Source organism: Prunus dulcis, chromosome 5, assembly GCF_902201215.1.
Source record: "Prunus dulcis chromosome 5, ALMONDv2, whole genome shotgun sequence".
NCBI lineage: Eukaryota > Viridiplantae > Streptophyta > Magnoliopsida > Rosales > Rosaceae > Prunus > Prunus dulcis.
The window spans coordinates 720,569-747,946 of record NC_047654.1 but is presented as its reverse complement, the minus strand read 5'-3'; the positions used below and the strand labels follow the sequence as shown (position 1 = coordinate 747,946).

Sequence of the window (27,378 nt, the reverse complement as noted above, 5' to 3'; positions counted from 1 at the left end):
CATTGAACTTACAAATTCTAGTGGGTAGATGGAGGGTCATGAGGTGTTTTATTATGACGCTTTCAATATTTTTGCTGGATGTGATGTAAGGCTTAGGACATGTGATTTTCTTTTGGAGTTACATAAGTATTCAGGACTTCAACAGCCATATGATGGTAATTCACTGTTCACTTGCTTAGGTTCATTAGAAATCTGAACCATCATTTTATGCATATGAAAAAGTGTAGGAATGATACTATTGATAATGTTGACCGGGCTAAAAGGCACTATTTTCTTAAATTTTTAGATATGATACACTTTGAATTGTAGATTTAACTATTTTTGTGTGTGACACATTTTTGATGTCGTAAGAATGTTACCATTGATGTTCTATTTTGAAATAAAGATTTGAACAAACTTTTTGTTGTTCTTTTTTTCCTTTTAATGTATCGTTAATGTTGCTTGCTAAGAGGTTTCTTAATCTACAATTTTGTTGGCTTAACTTTTGATTGTTTTTACAATCACCGTTAAAATCTCGAGAAGTAGTTGTTTGTGCATATTTTGGGATGAGAATACAAGCAGTGGAGGATCCATGATTATTTTAGAGAACGTGCAATATTTAAAAGAGTATAAGCTCATAAAAAATTTAGACAATCAAATGCCCTTGTAATTAATCAATATTGTTATCTATTCATATTACAATTAAGTACAATTGTTGCCGACTTGAATCAAAATCAATTAATTTAACAAAAATCAATCTTAATTAATGTAGTCAAAATAAGATTACAATTTGATTAAACAAATACAAAGAGAAAAAAAAACAAAAGAAAAAAAAAACCAGAAGAAAAAAAATAGTATAGTCGGACAATTACGAGGTCATTCCCACGATGATTGAGAAGTTTATATTAGTTATGCACTTAGATTACCCAATTCAAAAACAAGGAGTTGTAACTTTAAAAAAAAAAAACTGAATTTAAAAACAAGGTTTTCAAAATTATTTGAGTACATTTATAAATAAACAAAGATCCACTTCACATAATAAATTACTTCATTAAACTTACAAATTTTAGTGGGTAGAGGAATGGTGATCTTTATGAGGTGTTTTATTATGATGCTTTCAATATTTTTGCTGGATGTGAAGTAAGGCTTAGGACATGTGATTTGCTTTTAGAGTTGCATAAGCATTCAGGACTTCAATAATCATGTGATGGTAATTCAACCGTCCACTTGCTTAGGTTTATTAGAAATATGAACCATCATTTTATACATATGAAAAAGTGTAGGAATGTTACTATTGATAATGTTGACAGGACTAAAATGCACTATTTTCCTAAAGTTTTAGATATGATACACTTTAAATTGTATATTTAACTAATTTTGTGTGTAATACATCTGTGATGTCGTAAGAATGTTACCATTGATTTTCAATTTTGAAATGAAGATTTCAACAAGCTTTTTGTTGTTCTTTTTTTTCCGTTTACTGTATTGTTAATGTTCCTCACTAAGAGGTTTCATGATCTACAATTTTGTTGGTTTAACTTTTGATTGTTCTTGCGATCACCATTAAAATATCGAGAAGTGGTTGTTTATGCATTTTTTGGCATGAGAATACAAGCATCGGAGGATCTATGATTATTGTGGACACACATATAAGCCTTACACATCCAATAATATGACGTCATGTGGATTAACTGAAAAAATATATTTTTAAAATATTAAAAAAATGATAAACAAAAACGACACAACTTGTTAGTTTCAAGAATACATTTTGTGATAAAGAGCCTGAAATAAATTAGGATGATTTACAAGAAAAAAGTGGGAGACTTAAATGAGTTATTACATAAAATTAATTTTTTGGCAGAGTTATTACATAAATCGAGGTAAGGCAAGTAAATTGTTATGTTAATCCCAAAAATATAATTACAATTTGAGATAAATAAAAAATAAAAAATTAAGAATTAAAAAAATAATGGGTGAGTGTTTCACAAAAATAGGATTCATTATCTAATTTTTCTTTTAATTTAAATTTTTTAAATATAAAAAGTGTGAATTTATCATATTATTCTCATTTAATTAATAATTTTAATTCTTAATATTTGGATTAACTAAGGGCATTTTATGGTATTTTGAATGTTTCATTATTCTCTGTCTTTTGTTATATATATATATATATATATATATATTTTATATATTTAAAAATAAAAATAAATAAATACCCACATTTCTCTTCGCCTCTTAATCGATCCAACCAGCAACAACAATCTCTCGATCCCACGCATCTAGCATTCGATTTGCCATCGTTTCTGTAAGAAATTCTTGAGAGATTCAAGTAGTGTGTGCGTATATACACTGTTTATGTGTTTGATTTGATTTGGGGCTTCGGATTTTGTTGAGTGGGTGTGGTGGTGCTCTGGTCAGAAATTGGAAGAAAATGGCGGGTGCGTATACGGATCAGCTGGAAGCCTACTTCAAGAGAGCAGATTTGGATGGAGATGGCAGGATCAGCGGAGCTGAAGCCGTCGCTTTCTTTCAGGGTTCCAATTTGCCCAAACAAGTTCTTGCTCAGGTTCCTCTCTCTCTCTCTCTCTTGCTTTTTCTCATATATATAAAGATCAGCCTCTGTCTGTGTGCGCATTTTTGGATTGATAAGATTTAATGTCTATGTCTTCGCCTTTCTTTGTCACCAATTACCAATTACCATAAATAGTAAGTAGTCTATGACTTCTGTAATTCGAAAACTAGGAAGAGTACGAGTTGATGGATTTGCTATAGACCAACTTCACATTAACTGACCTTGTTCTCATGGAAACGAATCTCTAATTTGTTCTAGTCGATACCGGTGAACACTGTACAAAGTTAGTTAGTCACATGCTGTCCTGGGCTCTTCATCTCATTATTATGCCAGCTTATGATTAAAATTTAAAAGAGAGTTCAGATTTTTTTATGCTGCTCATGCTTGTGCTTATTGGAGCTGCTGTAATTGTCTATGTTTCATTTATGTCTATTTTTAGTCCAATTTTCTCTTGATTATAGAACCCTTTTGGACTTCTTTAATCTATTTACCCTTTTTATTTTTGGATTTATCTTTTCCTCTGAAATTTAAATTTTGATTTGGCATGGCATTTCTGGTTGATAAATTGTTGTATGTTTATGAGTTGCAGATATGGATGCATGCTGATCAGAACAAAACTGGTTTTCTTGGTCGCCCAGAATTTTATAATGCTCTCAGACTTGTGACTGTGGCACAGAGTAAGAGAGAACTAACGCCGGATATTGTCAAGGCTGCATTATATGGTCCGGCTGCTGCAAAAATTCCTGCTCCACAAATTAATATTCCGCCCACATCTGCACCTCAATCAAATCCAATGGCTGCCACCTCTGCTCCACAGATGGGTATGGGAACCCCGCCAACATCTCAAAATTTTGGATTTAGAGGACCAGGAGTTCCTAATACAACTATGAACCAGAATTATTTTCCGCCTCAGCAAAATCAGTCCTTGAGACCTCCTCAAGCCATACCGACTGGAATGCCTACTGGTAGCCATTCTCGTCCACCACAGGGTGTTGGTGGTATGGGGGCTCCCAGTGTTCTAAACTCAAATGTCTCAAGTAATTGGCTTAGTGGAAGCACTGGTACACCTCCTGCTGGGCCCAGAGGGCTTAGTCCTTCGGTGCCCTCAGCTACACCAAAATCACAACCTCCAGTTTCAACATCTTCTCTGCCGGCAGCTAATGAATCCAAAGCATTAGTTGTTTCTGGAAATGGGTTTGCATCCAATTCAGCTTTTTCAGGTGATTTATTTTCTGCAACCCCTACTCAACCAAAACAGGAATCTTCTGGATCAACATATTCTGCTAGAAGTACACCCAACTCATCAGCCACTGTGCCAGTTTCCAGTGGGCCCCAATCTTCCAGTAAGCTTAGTGCACTTGATTCACTGAGTGCATTCACGATGCAGCCTTCTGGCACTCAGTTTCAGCGGCCCCAGGGACCCTTGAACCATAGTCAGCAGGTATCAGCTCCAGCTTCTTCCTCTTTTGCATCATCTGGGGTTTCAGTTGGAGCAGGAAACTCTACTTCTGAAAATTCACAGATTCCTTGGCCAAAGATGAAGCCATCTGATGTTCAGAAATATTCAAAAGTGTTTATGGAAGTAGACACTGACAGAGATGGGAGAATCACTGGTGACCAGGCACGGAATCTATTTCTGAGTTGGAGGTTACCAAGAGGTAAAGTTTTTTTCCATCTGAAAGAAAGCATAAATGATACATTGGGTTGGATGACTCATCTTTGATTGAACAATTTGAAAATTGGAATAAATAACCTAGTAAATTCGTTTTAAAATCAAGTCCATCATTCAGTATTTAATAGGGTTATTTTTTGGAGTTTCATGGTTCAGTTTTAGTTCAGATTTTATGTCTACATCACACTTGAACCTCTTGATTATTGACCCTGTGAAGGGGTTGATTTAAAATATATCCTTGGGTGTAAGGGTTGAGGAATTATGGGATATAATTAAATTTTGGGCATCTCTTTGGGCTTCGGTTTCGGGGCAGTTCAAGGACTATCACTACTCTACCATCATGAGAGACATGATGGCAGTCTTAAGATGATTTAAGTGAAGTTTTGTGTTTTTTGTGTTTTTGAATTACAGAATTATTTTCAATCTTAGTAGGTCAGACACTCTTTATTTTTGGTCTTGTTGTTTGGTCGAGGATTTTTCCTCTTGATTATCAATACAATGTTTCTATCAAAAAATAAAAAAAATAAAAAAAAATCTTTGGGTGTTATTAGTGGTAAATTCTGTAGGTCATACTGTGGTTTCTAATCAGTAAAGTCTTTGCAAGTAATCAGGATGTTGGTTTACATTTTGATGGTGATTTGGCTGATTCAATTCAGTTTCGCATTCATCTATGATTGGGTATCAATTTACTTTTACTATGATGTAAGTGTTTGTCATTGGACGGGTCAAACACTTCTCCTTGATTTACATTTTGGTAGATAGTGGCCAAAACTAATTCTTTTTGGCTCATCAACTTCATTTTTATTTACTTTATTATTATTATTATTATAATTTCCCCCTCTCGCTTTTTTTATATTTTAAATTCCCTCCCATCATTCCTTAAGTCCCATAGGTCCGATCGTGTAGATTCTTACCCATTTTCTCATTGAGCAAAAGGTACGAAATAAATCATATTGATGTTTAGATCAAAAGTAATGTGTGAAATCTTTGGTTAAGATGATGGTGTTGATGGAATTATTATGATTTTCCATGAATTTGGACCATCTATGTGAAGGCGTTGTTTGGTTCTACAAATGCTCAATAATTTCAATTTTTGCCTTTCTCAGAGGTTTTAAAGCAGGTGTGGGACTTGTCTGATCAAGATAATGACAGCATGCTTTCCTTGAGGGAGTTTTGCTTTTCTCTCTATTTGATGGAACGTTACAGGGAAGGTCGCCCTCTTCCAGGCACACTCCCACATAATGTGATGTTTGATGAAACACTGCTGTCCATGACAGGTCAACCCAAAGTCCCATATGGAAATGCAGCTTGGAGTGCCAACCCTGGTAATGGCTGGAGTTGCTTTTTCTACCTTTACTTCTCCTTGTTAGATATTTGCTGATTAGACACGTGTTCTCCTTGGATTTAGGTTTTGGACAACATCAAGGGATGCAAGGTTCCCAGATGATGGCACCTGCTGCAGGTTTGAGGCCACCGATGCAGTTAAGCACCCCCCAGGCAGATGGTGCATTGCAACCAAATCAGCAGAATTTGAGAGTGCAAGGGATGGAGGGTTTGAGTACAACCCAACTTGATAATGGGAAGCAGGATTCATCTAACTCAAAACCTGAAGAGCCTAAAGATGCAGGGAAAAAGGCAATTTCCTTTGTCATTTTAGTTCTCTCTTATTTATTTATTTTTTCTGCAGTCTCAATTGGGAGGGAATGAGGATAAGATGAGACAATTAAATTAGACTGTTATCCCTCACCCATGTTTGGTATGGTATCACAAATAATGAAATAATCTAGCAATCTCAGATAAGCATTTATTCATAAATAAGTTAGGCACCTAGTTGTCCCGAACATGACTCCTTCCTTTTCCTCTTCCATGCAATAAACTCATCTTTCAAGCAGATTTTTATGGGAATAAATGGAATAAGCTATTTAGTATGTATTATTACTGAAAGTTAAAGTTATTCAAATTTGAAATAAAATTTATAATTAGTGTCCTATCTGAACACCAAACTCAGGGAAATATCATACACAGTACAGTCCTATATTGTATGAAACACTGGACAGCAGTTAGATTCCAAAATCCAGTCCATTTTAAATGTCCAGTTCAGTCCAATGTCCCGAACAAGGAGAGACAGAGAAATTACTGTTTGTTTAAAATCATTTTGAACTTTGTAATATTCGTTTACACAAAAGTGAAGCCATGATTTTTTGTTTTTGTTCCTGCAATATCATTGATGTTGATATATTTTTGGATTTGAGAGTTTGTTGCTTTTGAATTTGTGATTACTCGATTCTTCTTCTACTTCTATCTACTGGTTTTAATGAGGGCGGAACTTTTATATGTTTGGAGAAAATAAGGTGCTTTGTCTGGTTTCTTATTATTAAGTTTATATTTTTCTCCAACTTTATGTTTTTACTTTGCTTTTCCAAGGGATAAGAAAGAATTCTTTAATGCATGGTAGGTTGAACAAACTGAGCATGTGATTTTGGATTCAAGAGAGAAGATGGAGTTCTACCGGACAAAAATGCAGGAACTTGTCAGTAGCTTCGAACTTTTGCTATTTTTCTTCTAGTCATTTCTCAATAACGACTGTTAAATTTCTTTCCGCTGAGTTTGATTGTTTGGATAGAACATGCTGATTGTCTAATGGGATGTGAGAATATAGACCTTGCTCATGCTGCTTGACATTATATTGGGTGTGTAGTGATTCTATTATCTTAGTGTAGGGTGAAGAGTTTTACTAGAGACAAAGGAATAGAATATTTGGCAGTGTTATTCTTCTCTCAAAGGAGGAAATAAATAGGATACAGCAGATCAGATAAAAGGAAAGGAATTAAGCCTAAAGGCAACTACTAGAAGTCAGCTAATTACAACTAAATACTAGGCTAAGTACACAAAGTCTTATAAGTATATACAGAAAGAATGCACATGTCAACATAGTTTGCTTTTGTTTCTTATCAAGCAGAATCCTTAAAAAAAAAATGATAAATAGAAAGTGATTTTTGTAATCTTGCTACCTGTGTACGGTTACCTTCCGGCTCAATTGATCCTTGATTCAATCATAAAGTGACTTTCTGATTGAAAACCTATAAGTTTTGGGGCATAATGCATTGTAGCATTGCCTTTGGCTCCATGTTTCTTATTGGTATTAATTAGCTATTGAAAACCTTAAGCTATTTCATGTAAAATTATCTTGTACAGTGTTAGAAGTTTTGTAAGCAGTGGAATTATGGTCATAGTGCACTGCCTCCCTTAAGTTTTCTTTTGTCATTGCTACAGGTTCTGTATAAAAGCAGATGTGATAACAGGTTAAATGAGATCACAGAAAGGGCAATTGCAGACAAGCGTGAGGTATTTTCTTATAAATATGGAATTGTACCACTAATGAGCATGGTTTCCTGTTAATTTATGTTAACGAGTGGTATTACAGTCTGAGTCTCTGGCTAAGAAATATGAGGAGAAGTATAAACAAGTGGCAGAAATAGCATCTAAGTTAACCATTGAAGAGGCCACGTTTCGCGAAGTTCAGGTATTTATATTCTTTGTTTCAGGATGGCCTGAATGTTTTATTGGGTATTAGCTAGTAAGTAATAACTATACTTGCCATGTGCTGATCTCAACCATGTTTTTTGTTGCGTGCATAGATATGTTGATGTAGAACATTCCGTAGGTTTAGAGTAAACAGCCCTTAAGGTTAGAGTAAACGCTTGAGCAATAGAACAAAGAAGAAATAAGGGATCGAGGAGAAGAATTAGAGATCGAAGAGACGAAGGGAAAGGAAAGGAATCAGAGAGTTTAAAGTAAGGAAATTTATCACTAATCAAGTCTGCCTTAAAAGATTACAAACAACTCTATTTATGGAGGCAAAACCCTTTTTAATCTAGGAAAAGGAAAAGTAAACTTTAAGAAATAGGAAAGCAAATTAACTAATAAGAGATCCTTTTAACAAGAAGGAATCTTTAAGAAACAAATTAACTAATAAGAGATAGGAAAACTAATCCAAGTAGAATTAGGAAAACTAATAATATGCATTCTGCATCATATGTACTGCTCTTTCTTCTGCTGTTTCTCCCATTTTTTCTTCTCTATCCATACGTCAGTAATCATACTCAATTCTTCCCAATAGCTGCTGTATTTGTGATTTTTTGTTTAATGAGTATATTTAGTACTTTGGGGTGTACCCTTGTTGAATGACCTTAGATTTCATGATTTATATTTGATCTGATTCATTCTCAGGAGAGGAAGATGGAATTGCATCAAGCAATTGTTAAAATGGAGCAAGGAGGTAGTGCAGATGGTATTCTTCAGGTACTCTTTCCCATTAGCTATGATGAGTTATACTGTGACTATCTGCAAATTTGTCTGTCACTGATGCATTATGTCTGCTCTAGGTCCGTGCTGATCGGATACAATATGATCTTGAGGAGCTAGTAAAGGCTCTTTCTGAACGCTGCAAGAAACATGAATTAAACATGAAGTCAAGTGCAATAATTGAGCTCCCAATTGGTACCTACAGACTCATTCTTTTTCCTTTGTTCTGGGATGTTTTCACTTAAGCACTGATCCGTATTGAAGGAGAATACAAATAATCTAGTACATCATACATATAGTAGCTAATAAAGGTTCTTACTGAACTTTGCAAGAAACATGGATTAGACATGCAGTAAAGTGCAATATTAATCTTCCAACTCATTCATGAACCCGCTTAAGTCAACTGAGTTTAAGACTTGAGCTTACCTGCTTATTTATTCACAACACAAATATCCATGTAGGTTATCTACATATAAGAACCTTAATGCCCTCAGAAGTAGTGAATGTGCGATGTGGCCCTGTGGATGGGCAAGTTTGAAGGAAGAAAATTCCAAGTTGCTTTACAATTTTACACCTTTTGTATATTGTTCAATGTGTTACTCATTATGCTTGAAGTTAACCTTTTGACGTCTGTATAAAGACTCTTTATTATGAGCTCTCAACAATTTGCCTTAGTATTTTGGTGGTTCTGACATGTTGCATGCGATGATTCTTAAGGCTGGCAACCTGGAATTCAAGATGGAGCAGCTGTTTGGGATGAAGATTGGGATAAGTTTGAAGATGAAGGTTTGCCAATAGTGACAGATTTTCTTGCTTTTATACCTTATGCTTTTCTATTGTCATTTTTTTTTAATTTATTATTTTTATTTTTATCAAGGTAGCTGCTTAGTGATTATTCTCTAGCAACAGAGATGTTATATAAATACTTAGTCATTCTTATATATGGACATGCCAAAACTTTTTCAGGATTTGCCAATAATCTCACTATTGATGCCTCAGCAAAAGCACAATCTGTATCTGTTCAGAGAGACAAGGCTTCCCCAGATCGTAGTTCTACTCCTGATTCATCATTTGCTGATGGCAAGTCAAGGAATGGTGAACATGCCCTTGAAAGTGAATCTGCTTTCACCCATGGTGATGATGAATATGCAAGAAGCCCTAATGGCAGTCCGGCTGGAAGGACTGCTCCAGAAAGCCCGTCTCAAGAGTTCTCAGACGTGCACTATGGTAAAAGTTTTGAAGCAGACGCAGAAACACATGGGTACGTGGTTAATACAATTCTTAACTTACTCTCTCTCTCTCTCTCTCTCTCTCTCTCTCTCTCTCTCTCTCTCTCTCTCTCTCTCTCTCTCTCCCCGAACTTCCACTTTCATCTCCCTATCTACATGCTATTGCTGATTTGATATATTTCTGGTGACAGAAGTTTTGATGAGTCAACCTGGGGCGCCTTTGACAATAATGATGATACCGACTCCGTGTGGGGTTTTAACACCAAGGTGAGCCCGGACATCCTGAAGCACCATTCTAGCTCCTGATTAATGATTACACCAAATGTATTGATATTTCCCATGTTTGATGTCAACCTGCAGGGGTCAGATTCTGAGAAGCATAGGGATTTCTTTGGATCAGATGACTTTGGTCTTCACCCAGTAAGAACTGGATCCCCCCATGCAGAAACCACCTTTCAGAAAAAGAGCCTGTTCTTTGAAGACTCTGTTCCTAGCACTCCGCTCTCCAAATTTGGCAACTCTCCAAGATACAGCGAGGCTGGGGATCACTACTTTGACAATTTCTCGAGGTTTGATTCCTTCAGCAGCAGCAGGCATGACGGTGGGTTTTCTTCGCAACCGGAGAGGTTCACGAGGTTTGATTCCATGAATAGCACTAGAGATTTCGGCCACACAAGGTTTGATTCCATAAGCAGCAGCAAGGACTTTGGCCAAGGGCGTGAGCAGCTCACAAGGTTTGACTCCATAAACAGCACAAAAGATTTCGGCCAGAGTGCATTTTCTTTTGACGAGACAGATCCATTTGGCTCGTCTGGCCCATTCAAGGTCTCATCTGAGAGTCAAACATCAAAGAAAGGATCTGATAATTGGAGTGCTTTCTAATGGGCAATCCAATCTGTTATATTGTACCTTCACAAGAAGCCCCAATTTGTTAACATGTTTTCCCCAATTTGTTTGAGGGTTGTTCATTGTTGTAGCCAATTTTTTGTGTGATGTATAGCTTAGAACAATCGCTGGACACCTTTATTGTTGTTTGTTTGGTTGTATTGTATTATTTGACGAAAATTCATTATTTGTTCAAGCCGGTGTACCATTAGCCAATATCGTCTGTCTCAGAACTTCATATTCTAGCACAACACTTTGGTCATCGACTATTTATCAACCAGAGAGGCTATGATGAGGGGATATGATATAATGAGGGGGACTTTAATACTCATATGGAACGAAAATATTTATGTTCAATAATATATCTTTACATTATTGGATGGCCAGATTGAACTGCTCAATGTACCCACTTAATATACCCACTTAGTGCCCGTTTAGCATTGCTTATTTTGGGTAATAAGTGATTTTAAAAAAAAATTTGGGAAGTCCAACTCGTTTAGTAAATTGTGAGAAAAAATCACTTATTGTTAAAAATTATTGTGAAAAAAAGCTATAGGGGAAACAACTAATGAGGTGCCTTCATTTTCTGATTATGTGGGAATTAGTTTTGAAGATGCACTGGGTTTGATGATTATGAGAGAATTATTTTCTGATTATTCGGGAATCAGTACCAACAACACTTTTAACAAAATGTTTATCAAACGTCAAACTGCTTTCTCTCACAGAAAATCTGGATTATTTTCACAGCACAGCAATGTCGAACTGATATGAAGGTTCGCATCTATGGTTCGTATATGATATTCTCACCATAGAATGACTGCTCCCTCATTATAGAAGCAGGGTAGGCCTGGGCCAATGTCCAAAATAAGCAAAATGGACTTCTGAATTGGGGGCCCAACGACGCCATAGCTAACCTAACCCAACGTAACTGGATAATTGGGTAGGACCAAACCAACAGCTAACCCCTCTCCCTCTCCCTCTCCCTCTCCTAGTTTGGATTTGAGTCACTGTTTGAGTCTGTCTTTGTGGTGTGGTATGGAGGCGATGGTGAAGAAATACCAGCAGAGGTTCAGGAAGGTCAGGGACGAGATGGACCGCTGGTCCTCGCTTCAGTCGCGCTTGATTTCACAGTTCAGGAACGCCTCCTCCATCATCCAGAGGTTGCAGGTCTCGCTCTACTTATCCAATTGCTACTGCAGATGCCACCAAACTCTATTTATTATCATTTTTATTAACAAAAAAACTAAAACTAAAAAAACTAAAAATTTGTTAATTTAGAATTTCGGGTTGTTGGGTTGTGATTAGATTCTCCTAGATTCCAAGAAGTATGTTCGTTTGAAGGACGTTGTTGGTATTCAAGAGGCAGTACTGGCGAAGCAGGTGGAGTCGTTGCGGAAAATCTTGTTTTCCATGAACAAAACCATGTAGGTTCCTTTGTTCCTTTTCTTTTCTTTTCTTTTCTTTTCTTTAATTGTAATTTTTATTTTAATGATAAATTATGGGGCATGTAAGATGACTTATGTCAGTTGGCCTAATCACGTGTTATGATTATCGTATTAGAACGATAACTCTTGGCTGAGTAAGAATCAATCGATAACTCTGCTTTTATTCATGTTGTAATTCATGCGTTTATTGTATTTAACTTCAATTATTCTTACAGGGCAACCACGGTGCTCATCTGCATTTAAGTATTCGCAGTAGTCATTTTTAAATAGGATTTAAAATTTCATGAAACTGTCTTAAGCCTGCCATTTTGCAATATATATTTCTTATAAAGAAAGGAAGAAGAAAAATTTGAATTTATGTTATTAATTTCAGGGAAGAGTTTCATGGAATTGTATTGTCTCTTGGGAAGATTCATCGTGATGGTAGGCAGATGGTGAAGGGTGGTGGTTCTAATCAGCTGACTGTAAAACAACTGCAGCAACGAGTTGGTGTAAAACCCCGTCTTGCAGATTGCTTAGATGGGCTTATGCTTCTTCAGGACATGCATTGCTCTGAGTATGTAATTTTCGATGTCGTAAATGATAAATGTGTTCCTTGTTAGCTTTAAAATGTCAAATAAGGTGTTGCCAGATTTCATTCCTATAGTTCCTGTCACTTCTGGCGTTGGTATATGAGAAAGTTAATCTAAATTGCTGCAGATATATCTGGCCTTCTCCTTCCCACACACACACACACACACAAACCAGTATAATTGAACTTGTTTTCTGGTTATATATTATGGGTCAAGATCACTTTAACCTAGTTCATGCATATTTTTCATTTTTCATTCCCTCCTTTGTCAGGTACCTTTTGAAATCATCATTGGTTTCAGCACTCTCAGCACTTACCTTTAAACCCAGGTGTGTGAGGTACATGTCTTCTAACTAGAACTGCTAGTTTCACCTTTCTGATTTGTTTAGGAACTTGATCCGTTCGAATTTGAGGGGAGTCTACGGTAGTCTGGAAGATGTTCTTTATAATAGATTATTCTTATTCTTCTTTACCATGTCAATGTCGAGGGAGGATGAACTGTCAATACCAACACCCATCTAGGTTGTCCAATCCATTTTTATTTTTATTTTATTTTATTTCTTTCTGGGCCTGGGATTGGCGGACGGTGGGGATTAGTAGACTGGAGCTTTATTTAGACTCCGTCTGCTATAAATTTTACATATTTTGGAACTTAGCTGTAATCTGCAGATGCATAACCCATCTTTTACCATGGTTTTATTTCAAGAAGTTTCTTTTCTTTCTTTCTTTTTTAAGATTGATTTAAGTTCTATGGTTTTACCATGGTGTCATAACAATGGTATGCTTATCCTGAATAATCAATTTTTCAGTGCGAGTGATTTGGGAGCGCTTCAGCAGCTCTTGGTTGATCAGCCTAACATACCGAATGAGGAGGGTAAGAAAAATTGTATAACATGTGGAAGATTATAACAATATTTTCACATAAATATGCTAAGTTGAGCCATTTGTAATCTTTTCTTGAGCATAAAGATTTTGTGTTATGGCTGTTTTTTGAAGAGTTAGTTGATATGGAATCAAAATTGAAACCTTCATCCTACTTAGTTTGATATTTGGTGCTGATTTATCTAGGTGACACCTTTAATATGTATATGAAAAATGGTGTTAGCCAGTCACCTAACTTTTATGGTCAACGTGATTATAATATCCACACTTCTGGTTATCTCATTCTGTTTTCTCTTTGATAATTACTTAATTTTTGTAGTTGTCTTCTCGGTAATTGTTTATTTTATGTAGTTGGCATCTATTTTAACATTTACTGATGATATTGAAGTGCTAAACTCATCCCCTGACTGGTAAAATTTTTGTTTGCAGTTCAATTCATCTTTGATATCATATTTGCAGAAGAAATTTGTTGATCTTTTCTGTTACATTGGCCGCAAACTTCGTAGCTCTGGAAATGGGAAGCAGTTTGAAACCTCTTGGTGTTCTGTATGGGCGATGAGTGATGACAGTTGGATGCCTGAACTCTGGTGTTGAGACTTCAAAAGGTGCCGGCAACGTTTTATATTTGGAAGTGCACAAGAGGGAGAATTCAAAGAAAATTCGAACTTACCTGTACATTCATGGAAGTGATGCAGCAGAAGGTTGGAATATTGAAGTTAATTATTATTGTTGTTTGTGCCCGAAGAAGGGATGTGTGTGAACTTCTGGATCCTTTCAATCTATGTTATTGAGGTAAATGTTTCTGTGCCCAATTGATATAGTAGTAGGAGACATAATGAGAATATCAATTTTGTAGACATTTCTCATGATTCTATTAAAATATTCGGCGCAGCATGGATGGCTGGGGATCAACTACCCTCCCCAAATTTTTAGGCCCCTGGCCCTAGCTGCTTTTTATTGCAGACCATGAGCGGTAAGTGCCGTCTCAGAATTACTCCAGCAGGTTTAACCTGAAGAGTCTTTTTGCCAAGAGGGTTTTTTTTTTTTTTGGGTCATATTGCCAAGAGGTTTAACTTATAGTTTTGAGAAGGATATTAGTTAGGTGTGGGATGATATTTTGGCATTCCTTCCTTCCCAGGCAAACTAAACTCGGTTTGGGGTTGAGTAGAAGTGTATCATGGTTACTTCCATCTACGGGTCAGGAATTGCAATTTGCGACGACCTAGCTTGTCGTTTTGCCGTCCAGTTACAGATTTTAATTTTGAAGTCTACTTTCCATTTTCAGCAAGTACCTTCCTTAATTTCATGAAATCCATAATTTCCTCAACGTAGCTAGCTAGCTTGTCATTAGATCCCATGCATAAAGTTGCTCGCTTAAGTTCAAGTAATTGTATAATCATGCAGTGTGAAGCCGAGGCAAAGTGAAAATGTGCTCAAATTGATGGCCTGTCTTCATTCTTCACCTCTTTGCTTATTGGGTTGCCTGATGGCATCGATGCGAGAAAAACTTCCATGGGACGGGAGGGTATAGTTCTGCAACACTCGTTTTTATTTCTCTTATGGACAGATGTCTACCAAGGACCGATGAGACTGTCAGTTATGGGATGTTTTCACTTGTCACTTGAAACAAGTTTTGAAATTTGATTGACCGCCACACCACTTGAAAGCTTGTCATTCAGTGAGAAGTTTCCATAATCCCACCGGACCATTGACAAAAGGCAAAAAAATACAAAATTTGACCTGTGGTCCTGCCGTCCAAAGCACGAGAAATTTTTTTTTATTTTTTTATTTTTTGAAGTCGAAAGAAAATACAATGAGGATCCATGTCAGATTTCTATTCCGCAAAAATAATTACAAATCACTGAAAAAGGAAAATTACATAACCAAATGGAAGGTTGGAATTGATCATGATTCAATTAAGTTTTTAAAGTAGTTAGAATTATATGGATTTCAATTGACTTTTTTTTAAACTCCACACATACTTTGATGAAATTTGTTGAAATCTTGTCATAGTGGTGGGACATCATGTTTGATGTTAGTGATAGTAGTATAGACGGGGGTGGTAGGGTAGTAGGCGTTGTAGCAGTGGTGGTGGTGGTGGTGACAACAAGGGTGATGGTGGGGGTGGGGGTATTAATAGCCATGACAAGATGGTGGTAATAGAGGTGGTGAAATAATATCTTAAGAATAAAAAAAATTGTAATGGCATAAAATTAGTCTAAAATCAAACGAAATTCACAACCTTTTGTATTTCCTTTAAAATAAATGTGTTTCTTAATACACTAAAACTTTTATGGAGTATTTTAAAGTCATTTACATCCAAATTTAAATGGAGTTTAAAAAATTTGGATTGAATAAATCCAGAATTTTAAAATCTCAATTCTTGAAGAACCCTATTTTTAAACTTCTTTAAAATCTTTTAAAATTTTAATTGAATACACCCTACACTTGTGAAAGCATTTGTTACCAAATTTACTTGTCGATGGACATGGCAAACAACAAATAAATCACAAAGAACGCAAAACAACAAATAAATCATAAAGAAAGGAAGAGGGCTTTTTATAAATAAATATCAAAAAAGTAAATTTAGGTTTTGCCCATAAAAAAACTTTCACTTTTGGAAAAAGCCAAAGCTTTTTCAAAAAAGACAGAAAAACCTCTTAACTTTCAAACCAAAGACATGCAAATGTAAAGGATTCTTTAGGAAATCAAAAAATAAATAAGGGCAATTTTGTCCATTTTGGCTTCTTTTAAAAAATTTCTCTCCCCTTTGGTTTTTTCCAAAGTCTCCCAAAAAACCCCTGAAATTTTTTTTTTTTTTAAAAAAAAACAAAGATACAAAACGTCGCCGTCTGCATGTTCACTTTTAAGTTTTAACCGGTGGTTGAATAGTAGTTGGTACGCGGGTGTAGTCGTAGAACCGCCAGCCTGGTTTAGAAAGCTTTTAGTGGGGTCGGCGGCGGGTGAAACACACACTTACGCGCTCTCTCTAGAAATTGTTTAGAGAGAGAGAGTCTGGGAGACAGAGATGACTATTCTCATTCAGTCAACCTTCTCTCTCTTCATTTCTTCTATACAAAATATCAAAAATGAATTGTCTCATAATATATATATATATATATATATTTTTGTTCTTATTGATGCTGTTTGTTTCTCTCTTGCCTTTGCCCTTCAGCTCAACCCACAAGCCCTTTTTGGGGGGTTTTGGCTTTTCTCTCTCCTTTCTCAAATCATCAAACTTCATACTTCAAACAACATCATCATCACCAATCACAAGTTACAACTTACAAGAGGAAGAAAAAAAAAATAAAGAAAACCCCAATTCTATTTCCTCTTAGAAAAGTCGAATTTTTTGTTTGTGTTTTTTCCATGGAAGAAGATGAACTTTGTGTTTGCTCATGCTTTTCCCAATCCTTATGCAACCCCTCAAGTTTTCTGAGCAAATTTTGACCTGAATTGGGGATTCTCTCAAATCAAAGCATCTTTGACTATAAGTCCATAACTCAGAAACACAGGCCAAGGTATGCTTCTGTTCATATATCCTATAATAATATCCCGTCTTTCTTTAATTGATGATTTTCTTGCATATATTTCCTTGTGCTTTTCTGGGTTGCTCCTGATCAAAACTTAATTAGACATGGTCTTCATTAGCAACTATATAAATGTTTGTTAATTCTATCTGAATTACCTGGAAGGTATACACCTAGGCATCAGATTATTCAAATCGAATCAAATCAAAACCTGCTTTGACCAATAATAAATCTGTATCCACCCTATGACATAGCTTAATTTGCAGTTTCTTAGACCACATTCTAACTGGGTAAGTACTTGTTGCGCTTTATCTTTCTTATTGTGTATTTTTACTTTGGTCTCTACCACTTTAGTTGAACTGGGTAATCAAATTCCAATATTGTGCCAGCGCGTGTATTCCATAAAACTGCATCAAGCCATTGGCGTTTCATCGACATCTTCCCTACCAACTTTAACCCAAACACATACAGTTGTGATTCTACATAATAGTTTTAATGATCTGCCTGATATAGGAGATTTGGAATGTTTGATTCTGGCTTTGAAATTCTGGTGTCTCATTGACCTGTTCTTTTATAATTTTTTCTAGAACATTCATACAATACAAAAGCTGCTGTATACTTTTTACATTGGAATGGGGTTTGAAGAATGTTCAGTTCACTTCCCAAACACTTTTCACCAGTTCCTTTAGATTCTCGTTTAATTTCAGAATTAGTTTAGTTTAACCACTTGTTTTATGATTGTTGGTATGTTACTTAACCTTATGCTATATTACTTTGGTGCAGTAGGAGATTTAGGTCAGATGGCTGAAAGTTGGCATGGAAATTATGACACTGGTAGCCAGTCAGATGACAGCTATAAATTTGAGAGATTGCACATTGAACCTATTTATGATGCATTTTTTTGCCCTTTAACAAAGCTAGTTATGCGTGATCCTGTTACCTTAGAAAATGGGCAAACATTTGAGCGCGAAGCAATTGAAAAGTGGTTCAGAGAATGCAAGGAGAGTGGAAGAAAGTTGGTCTGCCCGCTGACACTAAAAGAATTAAAAACCGCTGATCTAAAGCCTAGCATAGCTTTGAGGAACACCATTGAAGAGTGGAATGCTAGGAATGAAGCTGCTCAGCTTGATATGGCTCGTAAGTCATTGAATCCGAGCAGCTCAGAAAGTGAAGTTCTTTTGGCCTTGAAGTATGTCCAGCAAATCTGCCAGAAAAGCAGATCAAATAAGCATGTTGCACGCAATGCAGGGCTGATACCCATGATAGTTGACATGTTGAAGAATGGCAGCCGTAAAGTAAGGTGTAAAGCTTTGGAAACCCTTAAAACCGTGGTGGAGGAAGATTCAGATAATAAGGTAGTACTAGATTTTTCTTATTCTCTGTTCATTTTCTATGAAATTACGAGCATCTAGGACCTTGTATTAAGTTCTCTTTGGTCGTAGGAAATATTGGCTGATGGGGATACTGTACGCACTATAGTGAAGTTCTTGTCTCACGAGCAATCCAAAGAGAGGGAGGAAGCTGTCTCTTTGCTGTATGAGCTGTCCAAATCTGAAGCCTTATGTGAGAAGATTGGTTCAATTAATGGAGCGATTCTTATGTTGGTTGGAATGACAACCAGCAAATCAGATAACATTTTGACTGTTGAGAATGCTGAAAAAACTTTAGAGAATCTGGAGAAGTTTGAGAACAATGTGAGACAGATGGCTGAAAATGGTAGACTGCAGCCTCTTCTGACACAAATTCGTGAAGGTACTTGCACTTTTATCTTTAGACTTTGCTCAGCATGTTGCTAAAAGTAACGTAGCCAAACAGCCAATGCTCCTTGGTTAATTTCTTTCACATTTAGACGTGGGCCACGTGGCTGCAAATGTGGAAAATAACCATTCTTATTGTCTTTGTTTGAGAAGGAAAAAAAATCGTGTTGAATTATATTCTGCTGTGGTGTTTGATCTAAGTCAATTCATCGTATTTATGTGCAAATTTCCATTTGTTGTTTACTATAATACTTAATGTAGTTGTCTAGTCTTTGCTTACTTCTTGGTCTAAACTCTAGTACACATTAATACATCTCTCCCCCTTTGGATTATTGTAGTTCATGGGGCTTGTCTATTGAGCAGATAATTCAGATATTCCTAATGGACTTTTTGCATAAGTTTGAGCTATACTTCTCTTTTCTTATTTTGGTAATTTAAACCTAGATACTCATTTTTAAATTTCTCAAAAGAAACACAATATGTTTCTGGTTAATGTGTTGAGCATCAACTCTTATTTTCCTTGATGATATGATTGCAGGCCCTCCAGAAACCAAACTGTCCATGTCTAATTTCCTTGGTGAGCTAGTTTTGGACAATGATATAAAGGTCTTAGTGGCTAAAAGTGTGGGTTCATCTTTGATCAATATCTTGAGGAGTGGTAATATGCAGTCAAGAGAAGCTACTTTGAAAGCTCTCAACCAAATTTCATCTTGTGAGGCGAGTGCCAAGGTGCTGATAGAGGCAGGAATACTTCCGTCTCTGGTCAAAGATCTCTTTACTGTTGGGACTAATCAGCTTCCTATGCGACTGAAAGAGGTTGCTGCAACAATTCTTGCTAATGTCGTTAACTCAGACTATGATTTTGATTCCATCCTGGTTGGACCTGATCACCAGACACTAGTCTCAGAAGACATAGTCCATAACCTACTACATCTCATTAGCAACACTGGCCCAGCAATTGAGAGCAAGCTTCTCCAAGTTCTTGTTGGACTCACTCTCTCTCCTTCTACTGTTATTAGTGTCGTTGCCGCCATTAAGAGCTCTGGTGCCATTATTAGTTTGGTGCAGTTTATTGAGGCTCCACAAAAGGAATTGCGTGTGGCTTCCATTAAACTTCTCCAGAACCTCTCCCCACATGTTGGTCAGGAACTAGCTGATGCCCTACGTGGCACAGTGGGCCAACTTGGCAGCCTAATTAAAGTCATATCAGAAAATATTTCAATCACTGATGAACAAGCAGCAGCCATCGGCCTCTTAGCTGAACTTCCGGAGAGGGATCTAGGCCTCGCCCGGCAGATGCTAGATGATGGTGCCTTTAAGCTGGTGTATTCCAGAGTAGTTAAGATCCGGCAAGGGGTGAGTAAGGGCGGTCGCTTTGTGACACCATTTCTAGAAGGACTTGTACGGGTTCTAGCAAGGGTTACACTTGTGTTAGCTGATGAGCAAGATGCAATTGCACTGTGTCGTGAGCTTAATCTTGCTGAACTCTTCATTGAACTTCTACAAACCAATGGACTGGACAATGTACAGATGAGTTCTGCCACAGCATTGGAGAACTTATCACAAGAATCCAAAAATTTGACAAGATTGCCTGAGTTGCCTGCACCCGGTTTTTGTGCCTCAATCTTTCCGTGTTTTAGCCAACAACCTGCCATAAATGGATTGTGTCGGCTCCACCGCGGGACATGTTCACTTAAAGAAAGTTTTTGTCTCTTGGAGGGAAAGGCAGTGGACAAATTGGTGGCTCTTCTTGACCACACAAATGAGAAGGTGGTTGAAGCAGCACTTGCAGCACTCTCTACTTTGTTGGATGATGGGGTTGATATCGAACAAGGTGTTATGCTGTTGTGTGAGGCAGAGGGGGTGAAACCTATTCTTGACGTGCTATTAGAGAAACGGACAGAGAACCTGAGGAGGAGGGCAGTCTGGGTAGTTGAGAGACTATTGCGGAGTGATGAGATAGCGTATGAAGTTTCTGGAGATCCAAATGTCAGTACTGCACTTGTAGATGCCTTCCAGCATGCTGACTATCGAACCCGACAGATTGCTGAACGTGCCCTGAAGCATGTTGACAGGTTACCAAACTTCTCTGGTGTCTTTCCAAACGTAGGATAGGCATCTTCCACTGGTTGTATTGTTATGGTTTGCCAAGCTGCAAATGGAGGGTATATATTGTATACTGATTTTTCATTTGTTTTGAAAGCTGTTCATTGTTTCTAAGGATGATTTGTCCATCAACTTTCTGTTCTGCTCATGAACTGCCTTTTGTGTGGCATTTGTTTTTGTGTAGCATTTGGGTATTAAATTCTAAATTTGTTTTATGCTTTCTAAGATAATTTTTTTAGTAAACTTAATAATCTTGGTTTACCATCTGTTTCAGAGGCTGGTATCTCTTTTGATCTTTAAAATGAAGTTCTGATCTCCCCCATGTCATCAAAACATGCTTTGATTGATGCCTGAGATTTAAAACTCGTTTTGATTATATGAGCACTACATAGCGATAACGATAAGAATGGACCGGTAAAAATTAACCAATAAATATATAAAAATTGTTTGTATAAAGCAAATATTTTGTTAGCAGGCTATGCATATCACTGAACGGATCGGAATCAGAATGCTCCATCTCCATGCATCCAGCATGCATTCTGCACCGCTGACAACCAGAGCCAAAGGGAACCCAACCCTGCTAAAATTTTAGAAGGCTTGAAAGTGCCCAAAAATGTTGATGCTCATTTTAGAAATAATAACAGCAGGACCAAATTCAATATAGTTACAACACATGAGGTGGAAACAATTAACATAGGGGAGACATAAATTACAGAATCAATTTTATGAATGTTGGTGAACAAATAACATCCAAGACTACATGAGCATACCTTATCTCTCTATTCGGGGTTTTTATTAAGAACCTCCATTCAAATCTACACCAGGATACAAAATGATTACACCGGGAGGATTCAACATCAAATTTGCCAGTAGCAGGCACGCCCAAAGTGCTCGTGAGTGAGAGTTCAAGATCATGCGTGTAATTTTCTGTTTCTGCGAATTACAATGCGCGGAGAACTTTACAAGCTGTGCACTTACAGATGTAGTACAGCCATTGATTTAGTCGAACACGAAGAAGCATCCAGTTCATGAGTTACACGGTTCCTTGAGATATGACTCCATTTCATCTCCATATCAGACACATCACATACAGTAAAAAAATCCAATACTTGACCAAATATTTTGAACATCTCAATGCCAAATATCATGTTCCCGTCTGCTACAAACGCAGCATTCCAGTCCATTGGGGCATCAGGATGCACTGAGGCCTCGGTCCAGTTAAGGTACATGAGATCCAGCTCCCATACTTTTCTAACAGCCTTGTTTCTCCGGCCTATCTGACCATCCCCTTCACACCAGAAGACAGAGAGCATGAAAAGCCGGCCATTACAAGATACTAATTTTGGGTAATATTCATGAACACGGGGTGGGAAAGGAGAGGTTTGGATTCCAATCCAGAAACCCCTTTCTATGTCATATCCTGCGAGCTTATCACTTTCGGAATAAACATAAAACATCCCATTACAAACAACTCCAGAACAAACAATCCCAAAGTCCACAGGCAACCCTTGAATTTCTGTCCATTTCTTAGAGACAGAATCATATATTTCTCCAGAATCTAAAGGCTCATCCCATGATCCAAGACCGCCTACAGCAATGATCACAAACCTTCTATGACTCTTCATGGATGAGTGATCACTTTTCTGCTTTATAAATTTATATGACTTTCTATTAGGCAACAACGAAGACTCATTTTCATCAACAGCATATCTGCATTGACGCCTAAGAGAAAGCCTGTGAGGATCTTCATAAACATCTGACACTCCACCTAACCGTGATCTGGGAATACGTCTATCTTGGCGATTTTGATAACTCTGACTGGTGGAAAAATCTGAAGTGACCTCAGAAACTCCTAAAATAGGCATTGATCTTGCATACTTCATAGGTGAAACTTTACGCCAAGATTTAGTTAAGGGACTGAACAGCATTACCCCCTTGTGTGTCTTAAATGAGCTCCTATCCACCCTCCCAAAGTTGTTCAAGCTTGAGCAACCACCAACAATGTAAATATCATCTTGGATACTAGCAACAGAAAACATGAACCTCCCCTTTAGAATATCAGCACCTATCACATGCCATTGGTTTAGAGACACATCCAATGCATAAATCTCACCAGAGCAATAACCATCTTTAACAGCACCAAAAATAAACAGCCACGGATTCTGATGTGAGCCTTCCCGTCTCATCTGCAGGAACCGAGGAGTAGTAGTCAAGTGTCTCCATTTCTTGCATACAAGGCGTGCAGTCATGAGAGTGGTTAGCGGGAGCCTCACCAAGCACATTTCCAATATGTCATCTGGAAGAAATATGTGCATTCTGCTATTTCTTATTGATTCTTCAAGCTCAAAATCCTTTCTGTTATGTTTCTTCCAAAATCTCTCCCTTACCCCATACGAGAAGCAGTCCATTCCAGATTCCTCGGTACCACATATCGGTCTGTATCCCTTGCCTTCATCGCTAGCACTTGACCTCCTCCGGTTACTCGGATCCCCAAAATCATCCCCTGTGTCAGCACCTACTTTGCAACCCCCACCCCTACCATACAGAGTAAGACACCTCAAAGATATTCCCCTGGCATCATCCTCCTCTTCTCCTCCAGGTCTCTGATTCTTCTTCCTCAACTTCTGGCTAACACTTCTCATCAGACGCTTTGAAACACTCAAAGCTTCAAAATCTTGGCGAAGAGATTCTTCACCAGGGAGTCCCTCCGAATACATTCTGTTCTATAGTCATTAGCACTCAAAGGCATGCACTGTCTTACCAATGTCATGAACCCTAATAGAAGCAAAATCATAAGCATAAGATAATAATCAAGAGTGCAAGCCCAGAAGGGTGAATTAAAACACAGATCTCCATATATTTATGGCAATCCCAAAATGTAAATGGAATAAGAGCAATGAAACCATGTGCAGCATATTCAAGATATGGTTGGGGTTGTTAAACACTATATCCTTGAAAGTAAAAGGAAATGTTATTCCTTTTAGGCTACATGAAAAGAAATTTTATTTCTGAAACGAAACTCAGTATTGTACAACCACTGAAGTCCTTGGACCTCAGGACAAGAATCCTCATAAACACATTTCCATCTCAGAACCCAAAAAACCAAAGGAGACATATACTTAAAGCTTGCACAAAAACTATAAAACAAACATAAGTCAAAGATTAAAATTAAGAATTACTTTTGCCCTTTCCGGATTTTACCATCAGTTTTCTCGGCAACCAAACACAGAGCAAAGAACTAGCTCAGAATAAACTATGGGTGTAACAACACATTCTGACAAATTCCACATAGGAGGAGTTAAAAATTACACTAAAACAGAACAAATAGAAAGCAAGAAGACGAAATCATCATGAATTAATAATTTTAAAATACTAGATGATCCAATAACATTCAAATCCAAATGAAAGAGCAAATAATAATAATAAATAAAGAAAAAGATATGTAGTCCATTTGGTTGCCGATAATTGAGAAAATAAAAGAGAAGCAAAAAGCAGCAACTCACTGGAATCAGCACCCTAATGAGATCAACATTTTGAGATACGAATGCGAACCCCGTAAACAGAAATGAAAAACGAAAAAGCCATATGTTTGGTTGCCGAGAAACAAAGAGAAATAGAAAGAAAGGAGAAGTAAATTGGAAAGAGGCACGTTCGAATCGATTAATTTGGAATAAATTGAAAAGCAAAAGACAAAGATGAAAAGGCAAAAACTTACAAACGCAGAGGTGCTTTGCCTTAAGCAGAGAAAAGCACTGTTGCAGTGAGCGATCTGAGGTGAGCTGTAAGATTGAACAATAGAGAAGAAGAAGGTAAAGAGAGAGAAAAAGGAGGAGGCTCAATCTGATGAGATTCTCGTATTATGAAATTCGATATTTCGAATTTTTTAATCAAAAGAAATCGTAAAAGATTAATTGAATTTTGTTTATCTTTTTTAATTTATAATGGGAATTTAATTAATTAATAAAGAATATTTAGATGGTAGGTTGTGGTCGTGGTCGGGGCTGCATTTAGTACAGTGACGTGGCCTTTCACTTGATCCACTTCATTTATCAAATTCTAAAAAGGGAATATAATGAGTAGATTTTTCCTCCATATTTTTGCTTATCACACTTAATTTTAGGGTAATTTTATTTGGACCCATCAATCCTATTTTTTGGTCTAACATTAATTTTAAAAATGAATAACTTATTTTACCCTAATATGTAATTAGGGTTAAGGACAAAGAACATTTAAAATATAAAATAAATCTTATCACCAATGGAGGATTCAAGAATTTTTATAGGATTGGGCTATTTTTTTAATTTTTTAACTTTTTTTTTACAGGAGATATATTATAAGCCTTTTTTTTTCTTCATGAAACAAAAATGTGAATAAAATTTTATAAATCAAATAAGGCCACATTACGAGCAAATATAATACAAAGAAGTACAAAATATAAATAAATACCAAATCAAAAACATTGTTCAACTACTTGAGATCCGAGTTGAGAAAGTTCCTCAAGAATTGAAGTATCAACATTATATGCAGAAAGTGTATGTGTATCCTTGTTATCGTTACCCTTTTTTTTGAAGAATAGTTTTTCCTCTCTTTGTTGGTCTATTATCATCATGTGACATGATATCCTAACAAGAAATACTAGACACGAAAAATCATATATACTAATTAATAATTTAAGTTGCAAAAATAAAACATATATAACAATCCCCAAAAGTTTTCACCCGAACCCTAAATCATAAAAACTTAACAACAACAATTAAAATTGGAAATTGAGTATTAAAAAAAAAAAAAAAAAAAAACTTACCAAGATTGATGAACCCACTGAAGATAGGTTGGTACAATTTTTTAGAGGGGGAGAGCTATTTATTCTAGGCTCTGAAGGTTCAAATATGGCGTTTTGGGTGGCTAGAAGAAAATTTCTGATGTTTGCTTCTAATCAAATTTATATAGGTTATGGATTGCATGTTTACTATTTCCTATATGCTTCAAGAGTGGACTTATTTCTACATAGAGAGTTGGGCTTATTTTAAATAGAGGGCTAGACTATTATTTACTTTAGCTATATTTGGTTTAAACCACTAAAACTACACACACAAAAAAAATATTAAAAAATAAAAAATAAAAAATTCAGCATTTGGCTGGAGCCCACTCCAGCCCATGTGTAAATCCGCCCTTGCTTATCACTATACCCATCATAACAATATACGTTCCTGCAATCCTAGTCAGACTTATTTCTTATACTTGTTCTCCAACTATCACGTAACACGTTGCTAAACTCCTGTTCTCGTAACTAAACTAGATTTATATGCTTTATATTGGTCAAAACATAAGCATAGTTACTTTTGTTTTTTGCATTTTTCAAGTGTTTAGTTGCATGGTCGTCTTACGTTTGCTAGACCAGTACCGAACACATGACTAGCTGCCACACCCTGAACCTCTATAGTATCCTCGGAGGGGTGTTGGGGACCATGCTTACGCTGGTCCTCTTGAGAGGCTAACATATCCAATCTTTGTCTCCTTGATGTGGCTATGCGACGCTCTCTATCAAGTAGAGATGATGCAGCCTCAGTAATACCTCTACAAGTCCTCTTCATATCTACAATATGTATATATTCAATATTAAAACAGTATTAAGTACAATAGTATCTAACATAACTACACTTATATTGCGATTTCCTAATCAACTAGAGTTTGCTTTCTTTAAACATTAGAGTAAAATTCGAGAAATTATATAGAAAAACAAACTCAAAAACACCATAACATAAAATCTATAACAGTTTGATGGGCTGAAACTGAAACTACTACAAATATTCAGCGCATATAGTTTACATATTCAGCAATGGATTTGTGATTGAGGTGACATGTGGTGGCGTTGGATGTGGAAGGTGGAGTGGTGATGCTCTCTTTCGTAAGCAAGTAGTATAAGCCATTAAATTGTTTCCCCAGGCCAATCATCCTCTTCCAAGCCAGGTCCTGTAAGACATAAAAGGTAACAAAGAATTGAATAGAAAAATTAAGACTAAATGTAAGTTTGCTATAGAAAGTAAATTAACATGAAAGGAAGGCACACAAAGAACTTCATCAACAGATAAATTTGGAGCCAAAGATAAGGAACTAAGGCCACTGATTCTTGCATGAGACCCATTAGGAAGATCAGCAGTGGAGTTGATTGAGGTAGTAACAGATAGCCCGGAAGGAGGCGCAATGTGATCGATGGCTCTACTATCAAGTATCCAAGGATTTGTGGATGATGAGGCCGTGAAGGTATAAAAGAAAGGCATTTTACCTATTAAATTAGCACGAGGTTTACCATCACAAAGCAAAGACTTGAGTTTAGCGTACTCCTCAGCGAAAAATTTGAAACCTTCTTTGGCATGTAGTGGAGGATGGTGTTTGATTTGCCGTGGATGGTTTCTTTGATTGATTGGGTAGCTTAACATATTTGCCA

The 27,378-nt window shown here is 36.7% G+C and overlaps 4 protein-coding genes across 7 annotated transcripts; 3 read left to right on the top strand and 1 right to left on the bottom strand.

The window, feature by feature from the left end:
• Nucleotides 1-2,161: 2,161 nt before the first annotated feature.
• Nucleotides 2,162-10,860, top strand: LOC117627375 (actin cytoskeleton-regulatory complex protein pan1). The gene is made up of 13 exons (XM_034359445.1): nucleotides 2,162-2,545; nucleotides 3,141-4,209; nucleotides 5,330-5,548; nucleotides 5,632-5,858; nucleotides 6,679-6,753; nucleotides 7,497-7,568; nucleotides 7,648-7,746; nucleotides 8,454-8,525; nucleotides 8,609-8,723; nucleotides 9,246-9,314; nucleotides 9,495-9,789; nucleotides 9,949-10,024; nucleotides 10,118-10,860. The coding sequence occupies exons 1-13, from the start codon at nucleotides 2,411-2,413 to the stop codon at nucleotides 10,637-10,639; spliced, it is 3,045 nt and encodes a 1,014-aa protein (XP_034215336.1). The 5' UTR covers nucleotides 2,162-2,410; the 3' UTR covers nucleotides 10,640-10,860.
• A 758-nt stretch (nucleotides 10,861-11,618) lies between these two features.
• LOC117627785 (uncharacterized protein At5g43822) lies at nucleotides 11,619-14,867 on the top strand. 4 transcript variants are annotated; one of them, XR_004585833.1, is made up of 8 exons: nucleotides 11,619-11,809; nucleotides 11,948-12,066; nucleotides 12,461-12,643; nucleotides 12,931-12,987; nucleotides 13,468-13,532; nucleotides 13,970-14,332; nucleotides 14,433-14,513; nucleotides 14,679-14,867. XR_004585833.1 is itself a non-coding variant. In XM_034360025.1 (6 exons), exons 1-6 carry the CDS (start codon nucleotides 11,678-11,680, stop codon nucleotides 14,011-14,013), a joined length of 600 nt encoding a protein of 199 aa, XP_034215916.1. In that variant the 5' UTR covers nucleotides 11,619-11,677; the 3' UTR covers nucleotides 14,014-14,388. The 4 variants fall into 4 exon arrangements, 1 of the variants encoding a protein (XP_034215916.1); XR_004585832.1 differs by lacking the exon at nucleotides 14,679-14,867 and having other exon boundaries at nucleotides 14,433-14,572; XR_004585834.1 differs by lacking the exons at nucleotides 12,931-12,987; nucleotides 14,679-14,867 and having other exon boundaries at nucleotides 14,433-14,572.
• Nucleotides 14,868-16,599: 1,732 nt separating this feature from the next.
• On the top strand, nucleotides 16,600-21,163 carry LOC117627620 (U-box domain-containing protein 43-like). Its single transcript, XM_034359779.1, has 4 exons — nucleotides 16,600-17,061; nucleotides 17,854-18,425; nucleotides 18,513-18,822; nucleotides 19,366-21,163. The coding sequence occupies exons 2-4, from the start codon at nucleotides 17,871-17,873 to the stop codon at nucleotides 20,940-20,942; spliced, it is 2,442 nt and encodes an 813-aa protein (XP_034215670.1). The 5' UTR covers nucleotides 16,600-17,061; nucleotides 17,854-17,870; the 3' UTR covers nucleotides 20,943-21,163.
• Nucleotides 21,164-21,537: 374 nt separating this feature from the next.
• LOC117628301 (F-box/kelch-repeat protein At5g42350-like) lies at nucleotides 21,538-24,853 on the bottom strand. The gene is made up of 2 exons (XM_034360717.1): nucleotides 24,649-24,853; nucleotides 21,538-23,708 (listed from the first exon to the last, which is right to left on the bottom strand). The coding sequence occupies exon 2, from the start codon at nucleotides 23,648-23,650 to the stop codon at nucleotides 21,908-21,910; it is 1,743 nt and encodes a 580-aa protein (XP_034216608.1). The 5' UTR covers nucleotides 23,651-23,708; nucleotides 24,649-24,853; the 3' UTR covers nucleotides 21,538-21,907.
• Between the last annotated feature and the right edge of the window lie 2,525 nt (nucleotides 24,854-27,378).

Coding starts and splice junctions, on each gene's coding strand:
- LOC117627785 (XM_034360025.1), top strand. CDS start 11,678: ATGGAGGCGATGGTGAAGAAATACCAGCAGAGGTTCAGGAAGGTCAGG. Junction 11,810..11,947: donor CCATCATCCAGAGGTTGCAG/GTCTCGCTCTAC, acceptor GGTTGTGATTAG/ATTCTCCTAGATTCCAAGAA. Junction 12,644..12,930: donor CAGGACATGCATTGCTCTGA/GTATGTAATTTT, acceptor CTCCTTTGTCAG/GTACCTTTTGAAATCATCAT.
- LOC117627375 (XM_034359445.1), top strand. CDS start 2,411: ATGGCGGGTGCGTATACGGATCAGCTGGAAGCCTACTTCAAGAGAGCA. Junction 2,546..3,140: donor CCAAACAAGTTCTTGCTCAG/GTTCCTCTCTCT, acceptor TATGAGTTGCAG/ATATGGATGCATGCTGATCA. Junction 9,315..9,494: donor GGATAAGTTTGAAGATGAAG/GTTTGCCAATAG, acceptor AAACTTTTTCAG/GATTTGCCAATAATCTCACT.
- LOC117628301 (XM_034360717.1), bottom strand. CDS start 23,650: ATGTATTCGGAGGGACTCCCTGGTGAAGAATCTCTTCGCCAAGATTTT.
- LOC117627620 (XM_034359779.1), top strand. CDS start 17,871: ATGGCTGAAAGTTGGCATGGAAATTATGACACTGGTAGCCAGTCAGAT. Junction 18,426..18,512: donor AGGAAGATTCAGATAATAAG/GTAGTACTAGAT, acceptor CTTTGGTCGTAG/GAAATATTGGCTGATGGGGA. Junction 18,823..19,365: donor TCTGACACAAATTCGTGAAG/GTACTTGCACTT, acceptor ATATGATTGCAG/GCCCTCCAGAAACCAAACTG.